Raw genomic sequence first — 22,320 nt, 5'->3', positions numbered from 1 at the left:
AAGATTCTTCCAAAGGAGATTTATACTATACTTCAAGTTGTACCAGAATCACCAAAGTATTTATTCCTCAAAGGTTTCGGATCATATATCTCTTTTATTTCGACGACCCTCATTATTGGCTTCCTAATTTCCAAAAGATGTGAATAGAACTTGTTCATCTCCACTTAACGCTGAAAGTTTATTTAAATTGAAAACCTCAAGTTTCACCTTTCTAGAGTCTCCATACTATTTTCGACTATGTTCCGAATGTCTCCTAGAATTCCATAATCCCGTTCTAAGTTTTCATTCAATAGTTCTAACCATGCTAAGTTCAACAACCTAGCCAAATCGTCCTAGGGTTTTAACCTAGGGCTCTGATACCAATTGTAACACCCCGTCTCGCCAGGCGTGTCACTATAAGGGTATTCCCGGGATTTCATTTTTTTTTTCTTTAAATTCAACACGCGCGGTATTTCAAGAACAATCTTCACATGCAGAAACAAAACCCCGCGAACCCCAGTCTTGCCCGTTTAACTATCAAGATCATTAATCTTAAACTAAACGAGTCTTAATACAACGCAGCGGATACACTAATACCAAACACCATAGTTCTTACATTGTATTTCCATAGCAAAATACGTAATACAGATCAAATGATAAAATTGCTATATACAACTGTTCATTTACAACTTGAAATGCATGTTAAATCCTCCAAACGTTACAACGACTTAACAAACTAAGCACCATTGGCCCTCAACCGGCCACATCCTTGCCCCCGCAGTAGTTCCTGGCTGGAACATTAAACGTTCCAGGGGCATAGCCCAAGTTAGATGATAAACATCTAAGTGACGGCATAAAACAGTTCATACAATGCATGAGAGACACACGAGCATGGCATACTCAGACAAACGTAAATATGCAAGACACGTCTAACTCGAGATATCACCTTGACATACTTAATCCCTCGAAACTCCTGAAAAATTACCATTTTGACCTCCCTCGGGTAAAATTAGAAAATTACACTTAGGCCCGATTGGTCAAATTGACTTTAAATCCATTTGATTCAACCCGAAATCGCTTAAGGGTTGTTCTACACATTAAATACTAGTCATTGACGTGCTTCGTTGATTTTCTGGACGTTTCCTACGTCGATTCAGTCTTCTCAGCCCGGTCGACAGCTGTACCGAAAACTGTTCCCGATCCCACTTCTTTCATCACTAAAAATCATAATTCGAATCACTTGTCGATACTGTACAATTTTATTTAGCTATCTAAGGTCCGGGTTACTCCCTCCGACTGATTTGATCGTCTAAAACTGCGTTAATGTGCCATATAGCCTTACTCTTTTGCTAATTCCAGTTATACCCTTCCTTAAAAATCATTTATACTCTTAATAACTTCCCGAGTATTACACCTACTCCATGTGGGGTAGGGAATTTCTTAAGAAGGTATCCTAAAGGAATCATAGCCCTCATATCCTTCAAGAGTGGTCATCCAAGTATAACATTGTATACCGACAAGAAAGTTTTAACTGGTATGAGATTTGCCTACCAAGTAATGCTTTGAGGCTCAATGCCCAGTGTCACTGCTAGTTGTATTAATTCGACAACTAGTACTGCTTCCCTAATGAAACTATATAAGGGTAAGGATACTACTTCAGTCTATCTAGAGATAAGTGCATATTTTCAAAACAATTCTAGTAAATTAAGTTTACTAAACTTCCACTATCCACTAATATCTTCCCTATGGAGTGTTTAGCTATGATAGTTGAGATCATTATAGGGTCATCATGCGACACAGTGATATTCCCCTTATCTTCAAGGGTAAAAATAATGGGGGTTTTATTATCTTGTTCTTTCATGATATGGTTCACATAATAGGCTTATTTAGCATAGGCTTTTTGGGTGGACGATGCATCCCATGCCAAGGTTTCTCCATTGGAACTGTCTCGAGGAATAATATTTAGATTTTTGAGAAATTCGTCTTCAAATTTGCAAATTCGTGTAAGGAAGAACACCATTAAAGGATGCGAGGGGATATTCATGCAGACATTTCGATGTTTAAGTTAGTAGATGGTAAATTGTTAAAAATTTCACAGAACATTTGATATTAGTGAGAATGACTTATCTAGTGGATAGGGGTCTTTCTCTATTTATAGAAATGATTTCTTAGAAAATGTAGAATTTTTTATTGAAATAGGATATAAATTGTTATTAGATAAGACTTATATGTTGAAAGATTTTCAAATTTGACATCCAAGGTAAAACTATATATTTCTTTATGAGATACCCTACCACTGGTGACTCGGGACACTTAATCGAGAGAGGCTTTTTGACTCTCCCAATATATTTTCCCAAGAGATAACTTAGACAGCTGATGTAAATAGTCTCTTGGAGACTCTCCCTTGCCAGGGAAATTCTGGCGAGGCCTTTGGCCTAGTATTTTATTATTTTTATTTTTTATTATTTTTGTGTGATTTTTTAATTATTATACACGTCAAAATCATTGCAATTAGGTGGCAGTTTCTTGTAGCAAATTGAATCGTGGTTCCAATGTGATAGTTGAAAGATTTAAATAAAAGAAAAAAAGTCAAAAGTTGAACGACAATTTAATAATTTAGTACCATAAAAGGGTACATCCTATGAAAATTAATTAATATATTTAACATAGCAGAAAATAATATAATTATACAGTTTTTGAAAAGCAAGTGTAATTAAAACAGTGAGAAAATAAAATCTAAAATAGAAGCGGACACAACAATATGTGTGTAATTATAGTTGTGTTTTTTTAATTTTGAAAAATAAAAAAAAAAATAAAAATAAAAATCTACGTTGTTGGTTAATAAGAATAGAATAGAATAGAATAGATAAATTGATAAGGCTTAGTTTGGGTATAGAATTTCTTTATTTTGGTTGTACACGCTACACCACCGCCTCGCGCAACCAAATGGACCGTCCAGCCCAGAGGTCCATATGATATATCTGAAACGCTTGGATGATGATGGGGGGAAGTCATTCTCGCGAATTAGAAGGGCAAAGTCGTCCTATGGGGTTCCCTAACACTCCCGTAATTCCGACGCTAGCTTAGAAGCGAAACTCAAATCGAAGACCAGACCAGACCAGACCAGATACTCCTACCCTAGAGCCTCATCGATCACAAGCGACGATCCACCAGAGCCCGTACCATCTAGGGTTCCGCCGCCATGCCGAAGAACAAGGGGAAGGGAGGGAAGAACCGGAAGCGAGGCAAGAACGAGGCCGACGACGAGAAGCGCGAGCTCGTCTTCAAGGAGGATGGCCAGGAGTACGCGCAGGTGCTCCGCATGCTCGGCAACGGCCGCTGCGAGGCCATGTGCATCGATGGCACCAAGCGCCTCTGCCACATCCGCGGCAAGATGCACAAGAAGGTCTGGATTGCCGCTGGCGACATCATCCTTGTCGGCCTCAGGGACTACCAGGACGACAAGGCCGATGTCATCCTCAAGTACATGCCTGACGAGGCCAGGCTCTTGAAGGCTTACGGTGAGCTTCCTGAGAACACGAGGCTCAACGAGGGCATCGCCGGTGGCCTTGACGAGGAGGACGACGGTGCCGGTGATGATTATATTGAGTTCGAGGATGAGGATATAGACAAGATCTAGGGTTTCTGGAAGGTCGTTCTCTCTCTCTCTCTCTCCCTCCCCCCCTCGACGTTGTGTTTTAATATTATATATATATATATATGTCGGTGATGATATAGGGATCTTTATATATTTAACTTTTCCTTTTCGATATTTAGGGGGAGACGGGGGGATTTATGTTTAAGTTTGTACTCCTTGATGAATTTGAAGGAATAATATTGCGATATCTATCAACTATTCGCTGTTGTCAATTTTTTTTTCTTTCGTTTTTTAATTTGTTTGTGACGCTTGTGCTTTGTGAATGGTAGGGCTGTAAACGACTTGACTGGGAAGAAGTAAGTTTCTATCTCCTTCTGATTTGCCTGGGTTTGATAAACCTAAGGAGTTTGGCCGCCTTTTTTTGGTGGTTGTGTTTGAGAGAGATTTAGTAATAGAATGGAAAGGAATGAATTATAAATGAGTTGAAGGAAAATGAAGAAAATGGAATGGACAATTTTTTCTCCTTGTTTGAGAGAGAATGGAATGAAAAGTAATGAAATTGGATTGAAGTTATGGACAGGCTGAGCACTCTCAGGCTACTTCCCATCCAGTCTCCTCCAAACACACCCTTACGTTTATCGAGCTGAGGTTGAGCAATTCAAAGAACAGATGAGATGAACTATCCTTGGTTCTTTTTGACAAATCTGAATTGAGGGCTTTGGATATCTGCTAACAATCTGAAAGTAATGGAATCTCTTTCGTGAAGCCATTTACTATGTTTTACCGCAGTGAAATAGCTTAGGGTCAATTTTGCTTTCCATTGGACAGTGCTGAAATTTTGATTTATCCATTTAGAAGGCTTGTCGTTGCCCAGTTCCCGTCCTCACTATTGCTGGTCTTGTTCTAGTGTGCACCTCCACATGGAGTTAACTTAGCCGTTTGTTGGGAAGGAGTTATGTGTGGAAGGTATTTGCTCAGGAATAAAGATTTTCCGCTTGATTCCTGCTGATATTTACATGGTAGTAAGAAGTGTCAACTGGGGTCTGGTTCGTCTTTTTTCCAAATCTTATTACTGTTTTTGAAATAATAAATATAGTGGGAATCTACATAAATGAAGATAATGCCATTGATAAAAATGAATGGAAAGCTAGAATTTATATAGAAACATAATGGGATAAACGATTAGTATGTTGTTGTAAGGGCAATCCATGTTGATACTTTTAAGGGGCTGTAGGTTTGTATCATCTTCAGCCTATGCCTGTCTATTAAGAAGCCAGTTTCTGTTCTATACTTTTGTGGCTTGAGATGAAAGCATCGGAGATTGGATGAAAGAGGTTGGCCTGTAGAAGGAACTCAAGATCCTGGGGAGCAAGAATGGAATATGAAGGATCGGCAGCCTCTTATAAAAAATTTAAAATTCCTTAGGCAAGTTGTGGACCCAAGTAATTGAGTTGATTGTAAAGTCTAAAATATTGAATGCTAGGGAGATATAATGAGCTGTGATCTAATTGTAGGACTTAAAAAATGTGTACTGTTAGGTAAACGAGATCTTGAAACCTTGTTAAGCGGGGCGTTCTATTTATCTGGGGAGAGAAACAGGGGGGTCTGGTAGAATGTCAGGGAGAAGTATTAGGTTTGCGTGGGCATATTGGTATCCAGGGGATCATTAGATGCTAAATAGGTTGGTTATAAATTCCTTGGTGGTAATGTAACGACCCGTTAGTGGGTCTAGGAGATTATTAATATTTATTTCTGGAGATTGGAAAATTTTGCCCTGTTAAATTAAATGTTAAAAGAAATATTTTTATGTGGCAAAAATTTATGCAAATTTTTTATTGATGTCTTGTATCTATATCTATCTTGAATGGACTTTCTCACGGATTTCCTATACTAGCGGGTAATCCGGGAGCGAGCCCTGACAGGTGACCTTCCAGCCAGGTTCATTCCTGGTAGCATGTGGTGCATGGGAGATTAGGCCCTTTATAATCCATTGTTCTTGCTTTGTTATGTTGGTTAACTTTTTTAAGGGTATCTGATGGTGCTAGAAATTTGGATTGTCCCAGAAAAAAAAAAACAAATTTGGATTGTCATTATTATTTGTTTTGTAAATGCCCAAATCCCCTCTAGATACTAGAATGGCACAAACAAACGCACGGGAAACTGTATTGATGGTTGGTGCATACGAGTTGTATTTCTGGTTGGCGGGCATGTGGGACTTGCCAACCTGGTTTTCATGAGACCGACCTTAATTGTTACATCCTTTTTTTTGCCAGTCAGGTCCAGGCGTACTGAAACCTTAGGGAACTTTCGCAGAGTCAGCCAAATATTTTGGCGTACCTAACCAGCCTCGCAAAAATAACATTTTGCCAACTACTATGGATATGGATAAACCAAGTAGCTGTTTCTGTTATTGTGTGCCACATACAAGTTTGGTACCTCCACAGCTTGCTACGATTATACCTTTTTGGTTTTATAATGAGAGTTCTGGAGACTCTCTCTACGTCTTGTTTTTCCTCTTGAGGTGATTTGGTAGGTTGGGGCGTACCTTTGATTTGTTCTATTTTCTGAAATCTCTGAATAAAATCACTTTTGTCTCTTATTAAAAACAAAAATGTATTTTTGCAAATTTTTCTACGAAACAGAAAACTTGAGTTATATTAAGATAAACAGCTGGGGGCACAATAAAATACGTTTATTGTTTTCCATTTTTAAATAAGAATAATAAAATGCATGAAAATATAATATTTAAAAAAACTGGTTTCATTGTTGAAGTTTGTATATTTTTTTTTTGGGATGAAGTTTGTATTTCGATTTAACTTTCTACTGATTGAGGTCCTACGAAGTACCAAATATTCCTTTTGTTGCAAGGGGTTTATATTTGAGGTACTAGAAAGGGGTATTATGATTGCTTTTTGAGTGCTATAGATGAAGGATTATATTCATTATTTTTAAGCTGGGCCGGGCATCGTCAACACTTGTACACAACCAAACCACACATTGATGATACACCAGTATAAAACTTGTATCTATTATTTTGGTGAACTCCTCCTTCCTCTTTTTTATTTTATTTTTTTGTTTGTTTGTTTGTTTTAAGTTATTTGTAGGGGAATGCTCCTTTTTTGGCTGGTCTCTCTAATTGATCAATTTGGTCAATTGGCTTAAAGGTTTAACATTGTTCAATCCCATATCTCATCCTGATACAGAAAGTTGAAATCGATAATATCCATAAAATGGGTCATATATGTGGGGGGGGACTGACATGTTGCCCGCGTCGGGTCGTGACAGTTTTTTGAGTTCTGGAGGCATTGATTCACCTTTGCATTACAACTTACAAGACGAGATGGAGATGGATGCATTTAAAAAGTTAAACTCCTCATTTGAACACAAACCATCTATTAGATTAAATCCAAACTTAAGCAATAAAGCAGCTCGGATTTTTCCCTCCGCCTCGAGCTGTCTCACTTAGCAGCAGTACCTTGACCAACTCTAGGTCCAATAGAATCAAGTCCCGCGGCCAATCCAGCGCAGAAATCAGTGGAACTGCTGTGTCCTGCTGCAATTGGAGCGGGTGGGTCCCAACAAATTCGTAAGAATATGTTAAAATTGAGAGAGATAGAAAGAAAGAAAGAAAGAAAGAAAGAAAGAAAGAAATATAGAATATGAATGTCCCAATTGTAAAACCAACCGGAGACCAAAGTATGTGGATATATGTATGTAATTGAAAAATCTAATAAGATCGAGCCAACCTCGGGGGTGGAAAAATTTTAATAAGAACAAGGCTTTTCTTTTTCAAATTCAAATCGCCCCCCCAACCATAAAAAAAAACAGCTCGTTGTTTATTAATGGATGATCACAATAAACCCAGACAAAGACAATATGAGATGGAGCTAGCTGTATAGAGCAGAGCTCATCATCATCCTCAGCCATGGGTGTTCACCGCATCCCAGAGCAAGTTCCTGGCCTGCATCGCCGCGTCCCGGAGAGTCCTGATCGTCGTCACGTTCGCCTCATAGAACGACAAGCTCCGGTACGGCAAGCCGTGCTTCTTGCAGAGCTCCCTCACCAATGGCGATACCTTCCTCAACTGGCACCTCGGCAGCCTCGGGAACAAATGGTGCTCCAGCTGAAACTGCAGCCCGCCGTGGAACCAGTCCATCCACGCCGAGCACGATATGTCAATTGTCCCGCTCGTCTGCTTCTCGAACCAGTTGTTCCCCTTCGGCGGCCCCACGTAGACATCCGCCGAGAAATGGTTCAAACAGAACTGGATGTGTTGGATCGACGTCACCGTGAAGCTCACCAGGACGAAGAGGAATCGTTCGGTCCAATTGGGTAAGGCCGAAACAAGGAGAGGGAACCAGGTCCAGAAGACGACGATTCCGAGAATGTTCAGAGCCCTGTCGGGAACTCTCCGCTTCGAGAAGAGGAGCAAGAACGTCTGCAGAAAGAGGTTGGCCCTGGCGATGCACATCACGGGGTAGAATGTAATGTGCTGGTAGCTGACGAAGAATCTCGCGGCGGAATCGAATGTGAGTTTCCGGCCGTAGAACCTCGACGTGATCGAGCGGAACAGGGTGGAGGAGACGGCGAAGAGCGGGAGGTGCTGGAGGTCGGGATCGTGGTCGAGGCTGTTGCAGGCGATGTGGTGGGCGTTGTGGGTCCACTTCCACCACGCAATGCTGATCCCCGTCAAGCAATTTCCGATCAGAATCTGTGCCATTTTGTTGAATCCTCGCGTCGTCATCATGTTGTAGTGCCCGGAATCGTGACCCAGGTACGAAACCTGAACCCAAGCGAACCCCAGAATCCCGCCGGCAACTAAATGGACCCAGAAACTGTCACTGTAAAGCACGCCGCAAACGGATAGAGCGAAGAGGGAGGCGACGAAGAAGAGGGAGTAAACGACGACATGTTCTTTCTTCTCGAACATTCCGGCCTTGGCGAACTCGTTCGCGAGTTTACGGTAATCTTTGGAGATTTCAGAAACCCGGAAATCTTCGAGATGGTATCCGGTGAAAAACCGATCGAGGTAGTGCCAGGCGGAGCCGGGGTGGAAGGCGATGAAGGCGTCGGTAGCGTCCTGGCCGGCGAGGTTGAGGAGGGCGGCGTCGCCTCCGGGGTGCTCGTCGACCCAATCGGTGACATTGTAGACCTTGCCCTGGATCGAGATCCACAAATCCCCGGGCTTGTTGTGCTTCTTCAACTCGTCCAGCGAAATGTATTTCCTCTCGGGAGCCATCTCTGGAGCAAAAAGGTAAACCCAGAAAGATTGATAGCAGATTGGATTGGCGGATTACAGATTGGATCGACCTCAAAGGAAAACAATGAAAGAAAAGAAAGGGAATTACAGAGAGGGAGAGGGAGATGTGGGTGATGATGGGGGGTAATGGGTATGGCTAAAGCAAAAGCAGCCCCATATGGGAATGGGGCTGTTTTGATGGGATTTTGCTCTCTTGGTTTGAATTATAAGTCGGGGCAGGGAGAAGGAGAGAGCGTGCCAATTATATATGCAGATTGCAGATTTGGGCTTCTTTTCCCGTAAGATTTGCCGAAAAATATTCACCGCCCACCTTTGTTTTCGTTCGGATTTTCCCTTCCCGATTAATTCCACAAATAGGGTAATAATAATAATACATCCCAATCTGGATTTTTCTCAAATTTGATTGGGTTTGGATTTTCTCTTTCTTTTATATATCATCAATGTTTGAATTGAAAGGGAGAAAGGAGATACAAAGAAAATCTCTTGAAAATTTTAAGAGGGATTATTCATTAATTTATGTTTGTATTGTAACAGACAACACCCCCCAATTTATTAATTATTAGCACGCTTCGGTCTATAATTTTTTGCTTTTTATGTTATGTTTGGTTTATGGAGTTTGTGGTAATTTTCATTTTCGGTTCCATGGGAGAATAATGCAGATTTTGAAGATATTTCATAGAATTCTATGTACGGCACCATCAGTGTAATGTCAGTGGTAACGGCTAGCAGCCCGCCAACCTGTTTTGGTTTTCAATAAAATTAAACTATCTTAAATTTTACTTTATGTTATTGTCACTACTTTGGTTTTGACAAATAATTATGCATATACACCATTGTTACATTTTTATTTTTTATATAAATTGTCGGTACTAATTTTTTTTAAATGATTAGTGACAATAACATAAAGTAATAACCGATTAACCGAAAAAACGAATGTGAAAAAGAGGAAGACAATAATCGATTAGTCAAGAATTCAAACAATTAGAAACAATCATAATATGGGGTAGTTATTTATGTTAGTTAATTTTCAATTCTTATATGAATTTGTCACCTAGTAAAATAAGTAATTTGTTATTTTTCGATCGCGATGTTCATCTTTATCTCCATCTTATTTGGAAAAAGATGGACGTTATTTACTATTAATCTATAATCAATCACCTTTTTAGTATCCATCTTAACTGAGTTAACATACAATGTCTCCTTAACTATCTTGGTATTTGTGTAATTGTTCGATTAAGTGTGTCTACTTTATCTTAATAATATAACGAAAATGAGATATCTCGTACTGTCATGTTATAGGATAATGATAGCCATGTTATATCACTTTTAACTCTATTTTTACTGTAATTTTAGTTTTGTCTAATATTTTTATCATGACAGTTATGTTATTATGTACGAATCTTGTTTTTTTTTATGCATCATACAAAAAAGTATGTAAAGTTTTTAAACAAAAGGGTAGTTTAAATTATTGACATTTATTTAGTCATAATAAAATTAAGCCTTTACTTGTAAGTGATGGAATTTTTGGTCAATAAATCGTAAAATTGAAGCAATATATCATCTTCCTTAGCAAAAGTTATATTGAATGTTTGTTCAAGAAAAGGCATCTCATCTCAAAAAGAATAATTATTTAATTTTGTTGTTGTCAAAAATTTAATAATTAAAATTTCGTTAATGTGAGGAAAATCAATGTGTTAAGCCAACAAGGATCGTCTCCAAAAAGGTCATTGTCGAAATAATTCTTCCAAAAGGACTATTACCAAGAGGGAAGTCTTTCGAAAAAGATATGGAGCTTCAAAGAGTCTTGGAGATGTCTCGCTGACCTAGTCTCTTAGAAGCGAAGGTCGAGTCTGCCAAAGGGATCTTCTAGAAATGATTGTTCTTGAGAAAGAAAGTAGATTTCCCAAAAGAGTTGGTGTCTCGAGTGAATTAGATGCATTAAATACCTCTCGAAAAAGGTCTCAAACGCCTTTCGGAGAGGGTGATTTTGACTTTCGAAAACAGATTGAAACTTCTTTTAGGAAAATGCTCTCGGAGAGGACTTGAATCTTCTCGGGGAAAGGGGGTTGGCTTTCGGAAAGAGCTATAACACTAAACAAAAGGTTAGAAAACTCGCATGAGGGTTTTTCTGCAAAAACCCTCCGACGCTTAAGTCAGTATCTTAGAGAAAATTATTGCAGGGAGAACAAAAAGGTATGGGAAATGAAATTCGGGTTAGGTTCTACCAATGGTCCAAAAGTCCCTTTTTCATCATTGTAACTTGGCTTTTATAAGAATTCGAATCTCGAGATCTTGCTATGACACGTGTTGAAAGGTCAAAACGGCCACACGTCTTCTCCATTTGATCTCTCGAAAAAACATGTCTTCGAAATAATCGATTGGGCCTCCTCCCGAAAGGATTCTTTCGACTGTCCTTCAAAACATCCCTTTCTGAAAGAGAAGAGACAATTATTTCCTTCACAAAGCTATAATTCCGATTTAGGCGACTTATTCCCAAGAGAGTTCTTTCCACAAAACCTCTCTCCGAAAGAGATGGTAAAACAAATTTATTAGTATTAATTCATTACAAGAATAAGATATTAATTTTATCTTTGAAATCATCCTTAATCATGATCATGTTTTCCATAATGTCATTGTAACACTTGTTTTTGCTTAAAGTTTCGTGCTAACTATTTCTTAATCTTTTTTCTTTTCTTTTCTTTTTTTTCATATGTTAGGTAACATAATATCTCTTTTGCTTTTTTTTTTTTTTTCCATCATAATTTTATTTTACAGCAGCCTTACTGGGAGTCACCATAACTGTGACTCTCTACTGTTAGAAAATCCAAATTAAATCATAATTACTATTCAGAAGACCAACTCATCACCCTAATTCCATCTCACACGAATGTCTATTATTTTGTATTCTTTCTCATATGGTTAATTAAATTATTTTAATCACACTTTACATATTTTATTCTCAATAAGAAGTGAGTGAATCTTACCTTAAATAATCTATCTAGTCTAGTTACATAACACCATAACATTTACATCTTAAATTAGACTCAGAATTGGCACATATTGGTGTGTTTTCTCCAATATTTCATGCTGTGCAATGGAGCAAAAGGGATTTTATACAATTGTATAAAATGTCAAGACCCACTCATCACCCATCATTTTAACCATCTTATTTTAATCTTACAAACATTATCTTCAATATTCTTTTATGTAATTTTGACGATAAAAATGAGACTATGCTTCCAACAAAGTAAGTCCCAAGTCCAACACTAAAACAGTTTTGTAAGGCAGTGGATGGCATGTATTGTTGTGTTGGATGGCATTGAAAGCACTAATGGTGACGTGTCCACATTTGGGGATGGTGGAAGCAATGTCGGCGATGAATAATGAATGCTACACCTTTTGTTCCTCTTGGGTTGCGTGCTTTTTAATTCCCTTTAAAGACGATATTTCTTTCTGTTCCAGACAATATAATAGTGTATGAGCATGCCAAAAGTAAAGTACCCAATTGCCATTTGTTGCCAATTATGAATTTATTTTCTTGCAGTGTTTATTTTTACATGATTCTTGATACTTGTATTCTCGATTATGTTAGGAAAAATAAATTATAGATTGGGTCTTTAATTTTACGTATGATGAAAATTGAACTCGCAATTCATCGAATTGACATTGATATATTGCTTATTTTACCATTCAGTCTATAATCTATGAATTTATTTTCTTACGAATATCGCCCAGTCCATAGCTATTTTCTTTCTGTTTATATTATATGCTTATTATTGACAGAACAAAATCTCAGGTTGTGGGGCCAACGCAATCAATCATGAATTAATGGCCGGGGCCCATATTCACTTGGGTGGGCTTCCACTCCCAACTCAGGATTGATTAGGCCCAGCCTACGCCTTTCTCCAAGTATATTAATGCCGCCCAATAGATAAATATATTCAGAATTTTTTGTTAATTTTTAATTTTATTTTGATTTGATTGATCATCAAATTTTTAATTTTATTTCAATTTTATTCTCGATCTAGTAAACATGTTCCCAATCTTATGTGGTTGTTAATGTAGCAACTGATATATCAAATAACTAACTAGTCAGCTAAAACTACATCATTTATGTAATTTTTATAATTAAGCATTCCAATATAAAGTGTTTAAAATATATACAATTCATACCTACGATCTTATCTTGGAAGTTATCATCATAGAATATATTACCTCCCTCCTTGAAATGATGTTGTTGAGAAAATCTTGGTCTCCCGTCATATGTCTTGAGCACTCACTATCAAGGAACCACTTATTCCTTGAATCATTCGAAACCAAAGCAACCTACAAAAAGAATTATTCAAGTTGTTCCCTTTGGTACCCACATCATCTTGGGTCCATCATTGGGAATCTAAATTTGTTTGAATCTTTGAAGATAATTTCTTATAAAACATTTATTAATTGAATAACCATTTCTTTCACAGTAGTGACATGCAATGCCTCTTTTTGAAAATTTTGGTTTGAAGAAAGGTTTTCTTTGAATAAACTTTTAGTTTGAAGCTTTTTACAAAAACTGTTTTACTGGAATTTGCATGGAATGGATCAAATCAAATTCCCTATTTATCTCCAAAATTTTTTTGAGATCCAAGAATCATTTCTAATTTCTTTTTCCCTTCTACTAATTTTTCTAAAGACTCTTTCATGTCTTTATTTTCTTTTAAAAGACTTCCTTTTTCAACAATGTCAGTTTGTTTCTTTCATCCTCCAAGATTCTTTTTTCTGTTTTCAACTCATTTACCTCACTTTCCAGTGAACTTAATTTCCTTTTTAAATAAGTGTTTTTCTCATTCACATGCTCACATTCACTTAGCAAATCATTGAATGCATCATGAAGTCTTTCAAATATAAAATCATATATTGAATTTGGAGGCTGAGAGATTACCTCATCTTCAAGATTAACCATGAAGCAAATATTAGCAACTTCATCATCTTGTGATTTGTCATTTAATGATAGCTCCTCCTCATCCCATACAACTAGAGCATTCTTCTTCACTTTTCTTTCCTTGCGATCCTTCTTTTTCAACTGAGGGTAGTCATTTCTCATGTGACCTAACTTTTTGCACTCAAAACATCGAATCTCATTAGAGGGGTTCGTTTCACTTTGATCTTTAACTTTTTTTAAACTCTTTCTTTTATTAAATCTCTCATTTTTCATAAACCTCCTAAATCTCCTAACTAGTAGTGCAAATTTTTCATAAACCTCAATAATAACAGTGACTTTAGGATCCCATGACATAGGAAAGCTTCTCAGGATTTTTCTGACCTTTCCTCTATTTGTATATATCTTTCCTAGAGCTTCTAAAGTGGATACAATGTCATTGAATCTAGTATACATATCTTTTATGGTTTCATTCTATTTCATTGTAAACAACTCATATTCATGAACAAGAAGATTTATTTTTGTTTCTTTTACCTGGTTTGTACCTTCATGTGTTACCTTGAGCTTATCCCACATTTCCTTTGTTGTTTTGCAAGTTGAGACTCGATTGAACTCTTCTGAGCTAAGAGCACAAATTAATGTGTTCATAGCTTTGGCATTGATCTCCATGTCTCTCATTTCTTCCACTGTCCACGTCTCAATCTTCTCCATATTAGACAGCTTTATTTGCTTATGAATGGCATGCATCAAACTAGAATCTTGCATTAAATAGATTTGCATCCTTGTTTTCCAGTAATTGTAATTTGTTCCATCGAAAAATGGGAGACGAGTGGTGCTTTGACTTTCGACTTGAGATGTAGAAGAAATGTGCCATTTTAAAAGGATCTCTTTCCCTAGGTTGTTAAACCAATGAAAACTAAAGGGAACCTCGCTCTAATACCAATTGATAGATTGAAAGTGCTATGGCACACACCCAAGAGGGGGGTGAATTGGGTATTCTAAAAATTATTTTTCTTCAAAGAATCTTTTGATAAAACAGAGATGTTGTTTATGAAGACCACAGCTTCGTTACACCTCAAGATCTTGAAATAGCACGATGAGGTATCAACTGTATAAAAACAATCTTATTTTGATAATGAAGAGTACAAGATTGAAAGATATGAAAACTTTTCTAATGTAGAGTTAAATACATGAATCAAAAGAGGAAAAAATAAATGCTCTAAAGGACAAATAAGCAGAAAACACAAGCACAAGAGACGATGATTTATAGTGGTTCGATTTTCCAAACCTAGTCCACTACCTTAGCTTTCCACTAAGGATTTTAAAATAAATTCACTTTCAACCCCCTACTCAACCCGAGTAGGTTCTCTAGTTCGCAACTAGAAAATTTACAAACCTTCCACTCAAATGGGCCCTCTAGCTTACGCTAGGTAAAATACAAGAAAAATGAATATGAGAATTTAAGAATACAACTCTTAGTTACGAGTTCTCTCCAATTGAAAAATAAAGGCTTAAAATGAATGTAACAGTACAGATACAAAGTCTCAAAAAGATAAGTACAGAGAGATTAGAAATAACGCTCAATGTAAACTTGAATGCTCAGTAGTTGAAGATATTAAATGTATTCAGCATCCATCAACGATTCTTTCAACACCTATTTATAGATGATGGTAGATAAATACAAAAATTCGACCGTTGTGGTAGTTGAGGAAGCATTTAATGCTCCAAAACTAGCCATTACAACTTTCTAAGAAACAAATTGTCAACAGACTAAAGAGGTTAACCAACTATATTTTTGAATAAAATGTAAGTATAGTCGACAAACATGTAAGCATAGTCAACAAATAACCAACCAAATCTACTGATAGTTGACAAACACCTTCCCATAGTCAACACACCCAAATTATAAAGAAAAATTCTACTATCATACATAAGGATAATCGACAGAGCAATTATAGCAGTGGACAGGATAAACAAAATAATCAACAGATAAAAATATAGTTAACGGATGCTTAGGTATAGTCGATAGATGCATGGTACATAGTCGACAGATCAAGCATGCTTAGTCGACTATTAACTTGGAAAAACTTAACACTAAACTGATAACATGAGAAAAAACACTTGATTGATATAAAAGAGATTTCAAACACAAAACTCTTAATCATTTAACTCTCTTAACTTTGTTTCTTTTGAAGGCAAGTTGAGATTATCAAAATGACATTGATTTTGAATTTAAATACTCAAACTTACTCATTTAGAGTTCAAGATTGATTTTCATAACTTTGTGTCATTATCAAAATTATTTTAATTTTCAAGAGTAAAATATCACCATTATCGTCCACCAACTCACCCTAAGCCCAATTGCATGCATGCACCTCCATACAAACAAACATGACTTCAAAATTCCCATTATGTGTGTTTGTATTCATTCATGCGGCTGTTTTGCATTATAGTGACAACATACCTCAGATTTTTATATGGGTACATTTTTTTAGTGTCATTTTTGTCATATGGTGACAACATACTAGTGGAGTTATGGCATGGGGGTACATTTGTTAGTGAACCCGTGATGATGTATGAGGGTGGTGAGGTTGTTTTGATTCTGAATGTGAAAGGGTTGACATTGAGGTATTTAATAAATAGAATAAAAGACTTAGGGTATGGTTACATAATGAATGTGGCAAATCAGATGCCTAGATCTAAAGGTTGGGAAGGGTTGGTGTTTGTGTGAATGATAAGGAATTCTTCAAAATGACTAAGTTTGGTTTAGGGTATGGGTTCTTGAAGGTATATGTTCAAGCCAGTAATAATAAGAATGCCGGAGTTCAAAATGGGTTACATCTAGTTGACGTGCGTGGACAAAGAATAAAGAGAGATGCAACAGCTAATATTATACAGGAAAAAAGTGAGGTTGAGGGTGATGATGATAGTTGAGATGATGACTACCAGCCCGTGGAGGCAGAAGAATCAGGGAGCTTGTCAAGTTCTAGTCCACAATCTTCTAATGATAATGAATGTGACATTGTAAAGCAAAACATGATGAGACTGAGAGAAACTAGTATAGACCATGGTTATTGTTTAGGACTTGATAATATGGATAACATGAATACATATTATTTTATTAGGGGTTGTGAAAATGATGATGGAGATAGAGTGAAGGCTAGTGATGATAGTGGCTGCCATAATGTATATAATGACACTGATAATAATGACAAGACACTGGACAATAATGAGAAAGGGGAATTAACTGTTAGGGTGTGAAGGAAGAAGAAAGTTAACATTTACAATCCTAGTTGTGAACACAATAAGTACTTTTGTATTGGTATGATATTTGACAATGGTGCACAATTTAAACAAGTTGTTCAGAAATATGGTATCAATCAAGGGTACAACATAAAATAGGTGAGAAAAACTGATAGAATGATGGAAGCAAAATGTAATGAGACATGCAAGTGGAGGATATATGCCTCTTAGAATAAGAGTGAGAGAACTTTTAGGGTGCGTTTGATTGCAACCATAGAATTTGCATGGAAATAAAATATTTTTTAGGCAATTGAATTACCTAAAATTAAATTTTAGAAAAAATATTAATTGAAGCCTTTGTAGAAAGTGAAAATCCAAACACCAAATCTTTTTGCACAGACACCTCAAACTTATTTTTCTCGATTTTTCCATATTTTTTCTAGATTTTTTCAACATGCCACGCGCCCCCACAAGGTCTGCCACGCGTTTGCGTGTAAAGTCCGACCCGTGAAGCACACGCGCCGGTCTTCTTCTCTGGCTCCAATACACCGACAATGGGAGATCTTTACACCACGATGCTCTCCTCCTCAAATCAATCCAGATGGCACCTTGAATGGCCTAAAAATATGGCCGGAAGAGCCTCAACCGGCCGGCCAAAGCCTCGGCCTCACTACCTGCCTCCCAATTCTAGCGAGCTTCGAATGCCCATCAAACTGACTCATTTCCTCACCAAATTCTCCAGAATGGATCTACTATCACCAAGGATCAAAATCCCTCTAATATGGGTGCACGATTCGACCTCTAACCCATCAAATTTGAAGCTCCAATTTTAAAAACCCTCAGCCAAACCCTCTCATGAAACTCAATTATTTATAGCCAAAATTGGACCTCCAATCGGTCATGGATGCTTGACCCAAGGTCTCAAGCGCTTCACCCATCTCTCGGATGACCCAAAAGCATCAACAAACAGCCTCGAATGGCCGATTTACAGGTCTGGCATGGCTGACCAAACCGTGGCCAAAAACCTTAAAATCCGACCACCCTCAAGCTCGCCAACGGTCAAGCTTTGGTCCTTGAGCTCCCTCAACCATTCCCTCAAGATCCCAATGCTCGGAAAGCCCCGATCAGTGGCCAGTAGTGGCTGTCCGCCATGGCAGCCCTCCAACTTTGTGAAATTACACTTTCGCCCCTTCAAATTTTGACCTTTTACACTTTGGCCCTATTCATCAAGCCCCTGATCTTTCTGAAATTTCCACTAGGACCCTCAAGCTCTAGGATCATCATTTCACCCCTTGAAGATTCTGAAAAATGACATTTTGACACCTCTCTCTAGCAATTTCGAAAAACTACACTAAGGCCCGAATCTTCGTTTTGACCTCAAACCCTTTTGTTTCCTCCTGAAACCACTGAAGGGTTGTTCCTTAAAAAAAACCAAAGCCCCCTCAGGATTTTGTTGACTTCCCGGAAGTCCCCTGTGATAATTCGATATTCAGCCCAAATCATGGCTGCATTTTTAACTGTACCGAAAACTATTCCCGATCAGATTTCCTTTGACCCCATAAATTATTCCTCGAGATGCTTGTCAATGCCACATTATTTTCCTTAATTAAGCATCTAGGCTCCAAGGCACTCCCTGTAGCTGATTCGGTCATTTACTGCCATTTCAAGCCTATTTTTTGATATTTTAAACTTACTTAAAATACGTTGCAACCTTATGAAAATATGAGGTATTACAATTGGCAACAGAATATTTATCAAAGTTTAGGAAGAACCCGAACTATCAAATGCAGGCAATAGAGAAGGATTTGATGGAAATATATGCCCTATCTATCAGTAGAGTTTATTGTTATAGGGAAAGAAAAAAGGATTTGAACAAAATTAGACAAACCCTAGAAGAACATTATGGATGGTTGAGGGATTATATTCTTGAGTTAAAGATGGTGGATCCTGAAGGCACATTTGAGTTGGGAATAGATAGGGATAATCAGAATAATGAATCTATATTTAAATGGTTGTATATAGGTTTCAACAGTTTGAGAAAAAGGTTTATTGAGGGTTGCAGGCCTATTATCAGTGTTGATGGTGCTTTCTTAAAGACTCTAACAGGTAAGGCTTTTTTAACTGCAATTGGAAAATATGGAAACAACTAAATGTTTCTAATTGCATGGAAACAAACAGACATCAAATCGACGTCTAGGAAGGGGTTTAGGGCCATTATGGCCTAAGGTAAGGTTACCGATGCAATGGAGCCACCGAATTAGCCAGAAAAATGGCCGGAATCAGATATAAATAGGGAGTTTTTGGCCGAGGGTTTCATCAAAATTTTCAGTTGAAAATTCAAGCATTTGGGGAAAATGGATAGAGAGTTTTTGTTCTCCAAGTGAAAGAGGGAATTTCTGGAGAGTTTGAGGAATTTTGGTGTAGTTTTGAGGGTGTTTGGAAGTCTCACTGAAAATCGAGTACTCATCGGAGTCAAGAATTAATCAGCCAAATCGAGGGGATTTTGCCCGAATTTTCAAGCCATCAGGGGGTCTATTGTGTTCGGAATAGAGAATATAGCAATAAAGAGGAATAAAAACAAGGAAATCAAGCAGAAACTAATGGTTGGCGACGGGAGGACAATTGAATAAGACAATCGGAGAAGGAGCATGGAAAACATGCGCAAGGCGCATGGGTGTGGGTGTATGAAGGTAAGAAAAAATAAAAAATAAAAAAAAGAGAGAAAATGGGAAAAATTTTGAAAAATCAGGGAATTTATTTTGTATTAATTTTTTCAAAATTTTGGTGAGGAAAAATATTAGGGCACGTGTTTCGAGAAAGCTTAAATAGTTAAATCAGGTCGAGCGATTCATCCCAAAAATTTACACGTGAAATGGTTTACCTAAATTGAGTGTGAATTTCATGAGGGTTGCCAAAATAAATGCGATTTATGTGCATCTTATCATATATGTGTGTGTTATATTGCCTAAAAAATTGTGATATTGCATTTGGCATGAAATTATTGGCATATCGTTATTTGTGTCATCCATGTTGAGCAAGGTGGGATGGGATGTTGTCCTAGTAGCGTGATTTGCATTTCTCCAAGTGAGTTTTATCGGAATGACTATAGAAGTATCTCGTGTTGTGTGTGATTGTCGGGATGAGTGTTGAGGGTTCTGTGCCAGAGCTAAAATGCTAACAAAAAGCTACCCTAGGGTGTCAGTTGATTTTATGTCCATGCATCATACATTCATGAAAATTATTTTAAACCCTTATTTAGAATATTTATTTTCTAATTTGGACTTTATTCTTGGAATATTTAACATTTCAGGTGAGACAAGCAATGAGAAAGGAAAAAAGATTGTTGAGATGTGATTGTATTGGTAGTTATGTAATAAGTTTTACACTCGTGCTAGGATAAGTTGTGAAAATCTTGATAGGTGGCATGCTACAGCTATTATTATGTTAAATTTTTCTGTCGGATATTGTAATTTTTATGGTTATTGAGAACAATATTATATGGATTAATTACCTTTATGATTACAATATTCCTTTAAGTTTCAATTTTACTTCCGTAAGTATTTAATTTACTATTCCTTAACTTATCATTTGGAATGTTAAATATATATTTTTAGGGATTTTAAATATGGTATTTTAAAAATTTTGAGATAGTATTGTGAGAAAAAATATATATATTTCAAAAAAAAAAAATCTCAGAATAGTGATACAACTTGGAAAGGCGAGTCGTTACAAAATTGATTGAAGCTTCACCCATTTCCAAATTGGATGTCATCTTAATTGAGACAAGATAGTAAAATTTGATTCAATTTGATGATTAGCCTTAAGTTTCAACATTGTCGATATCCTCTAATTTATGCGCTATAAAATATGTATACAACATTATTAAATTAAACTAATTTATACATAAAAATAGATTATTAAATATTATCAAGTCATAACAAAAGCAAATAAACTCATAACAAAAAAATATATTACATTTAGTGGAAGCCTACCTAAACTACTACTTATTCACTCTAAATATCAAACACAAGCACAAAAATGGAAGTCAGAAACAATTGAAAATAGGGCTACACATTTGATTTGAAAAATAGCTACAAGAAATGAACAAAATTTTGTGTTGCTTGTATAAGGCAATAGGAACCAATATGAGATTCCACCAAGAGATAGAAGACGGGTGGGTTGAGAGACATAACATAGCCTAGAGAGAGAAGCTCATACTCGAGAGAGAGAAAAGTCGATGCTTAGCCAGTGCCAATGGTTTCCATCGTCGTAGTCGTTGATTCGGTCACCTTTGAACTCATGCTATTGTCGATTCCAAATCCGTCAACTCCATCGCCGTTGTCGATTCAGTCACCTTCAAACCCATGCTCCTCCGTCATTATCGAACCCGTGCGTCGCCTTCGATTACAGTGAGTTTTCGTCGTTGTCGGCATGGTCTCGTGGCCCTCTTTGAAACCTTAGTCAACAATCACGAAAATGGGTGATGTCGAGAAGGGTGTTTTATGCACAACCAAAACGTCATCGTTTTGGCCATGCTCAATTACAAAAATGACATAAACGACCCTGTTTTAGCTAAGTTGTTAGTTATTTGATATATCACCAACCACGTAAACTTAGGCACACACTTGCTAGATCGATGATAAAATTGAAAGTTCGATGATCAAATTGAAGCAAATGTCAAATTAGGATAAAATTAAAAATTAACCTAAAGTTCAGAATATATTTATCTATTTGGCCTATTAATGCTAAAGTCTAGACATCTTTCTTTGTTGTTTTTTTCTTTTCCGGGGCAATTTCCAAATACCTTTCTTCTCCTCCTGTCTGATGCCCATTCAAGTTTCAACTCTTTGCCCTTTGGTGGTTCAATTGGATCGTATCGACATCAAATAGGGTCCAAACTTTTCAACCACGGGTCAATGAATCCAATCTAACTCGATTATATTAAAAATTTCTTTAAATTATATATATACATATATATTTAACTTATATTTAGTTAAATTGTAATAGTTGTTATAGATTGAGAATTGCCATTAATCCAAGCTAAGCTTTGGTTCAATGCTAAATGCTTAGTCATGCTAGAGGTGCAGGGCTCTTATAGGAAGAGGATTTGGGCTTATTTTGAGCCATACGTGGCTTGGCAGTTTATCCTTATCATTGTATCCAAAAAATTGGAATTGAACTTAATGGTCTTGTCTTTGCGCAGCCGTTTGTATCGGAAATGGAACAAAATTGTGTTTGTTTCTTAGCTCTTGTCCATTGCCCCTGATTGTCTTCTACTGTTAGCCTTTGGACTAGGAAATGGTAATGATCTGAGAATGG

General features: G+C 37.1%; 2 protein-coding genes across 2 annotated transcripts; one reads left to right on the top strand and one right to left on the bottom strand.

The window, feature by feature from the left end:
• Positions 1–2,987: 2,987 nt before the first annotated feature.
• On the top strand, positions 2,988–3,849 carry LOC127801936 (eukaryotic translation initiation factor 1A). The gene has a single exon (XM_052337476.1). It carries the CDS (start codon positions 3,182–3,184, stop codon positions 3,617–3,619), a length of 438 nt encoding a protein of 145 aa, XP_052193436.1. The 5' UTR covers positions 2,988–3,181; the 3' UTR covers positions 3,620–3,849.
• Positions 3,850–7,266: 3,417 nt separating this feature from the next.
• On the bottom strand, positions 7,267–9,151 carry LOC127801935 (delta(8)-fatty-acid desaturase-like). The gene has a single exon (XM_052337475.1). It carries the CDS (start codon positions 8,814–8,816, stop codon positions 7,497–7,499), a length of 1,320 nt encoding a protein of 439 aa, XP_052193435.1. The 5' UTR covers positions 8,817–9,151; the 3' UTR covers positions 7,267–7,496.
• Positions 9,152–22,320: the final 13,169 nt, after the last annotated feature.

Source organism: Diospyros lotus, chromosome 5 (genome assembly GCF_014633365.1).
Source record: "Diospyros lotus cultivar Yz01 chromosome 5, ASM1463336v1, whole genome shotgun sequence".
In the NCBI taxonomy this organism is placed as follows: Eukaryota; Viridiplantae; Streptophyta; class Magnoliopsida; order Ericales; family Ebenaceae; genus Diospyros; species Diospyros lotus.
The sequence above is the reverse complement of the archived record's forward strand: the minus strand, read 5'-3'. Positions and strand labels throughout refer to the sequence as shown.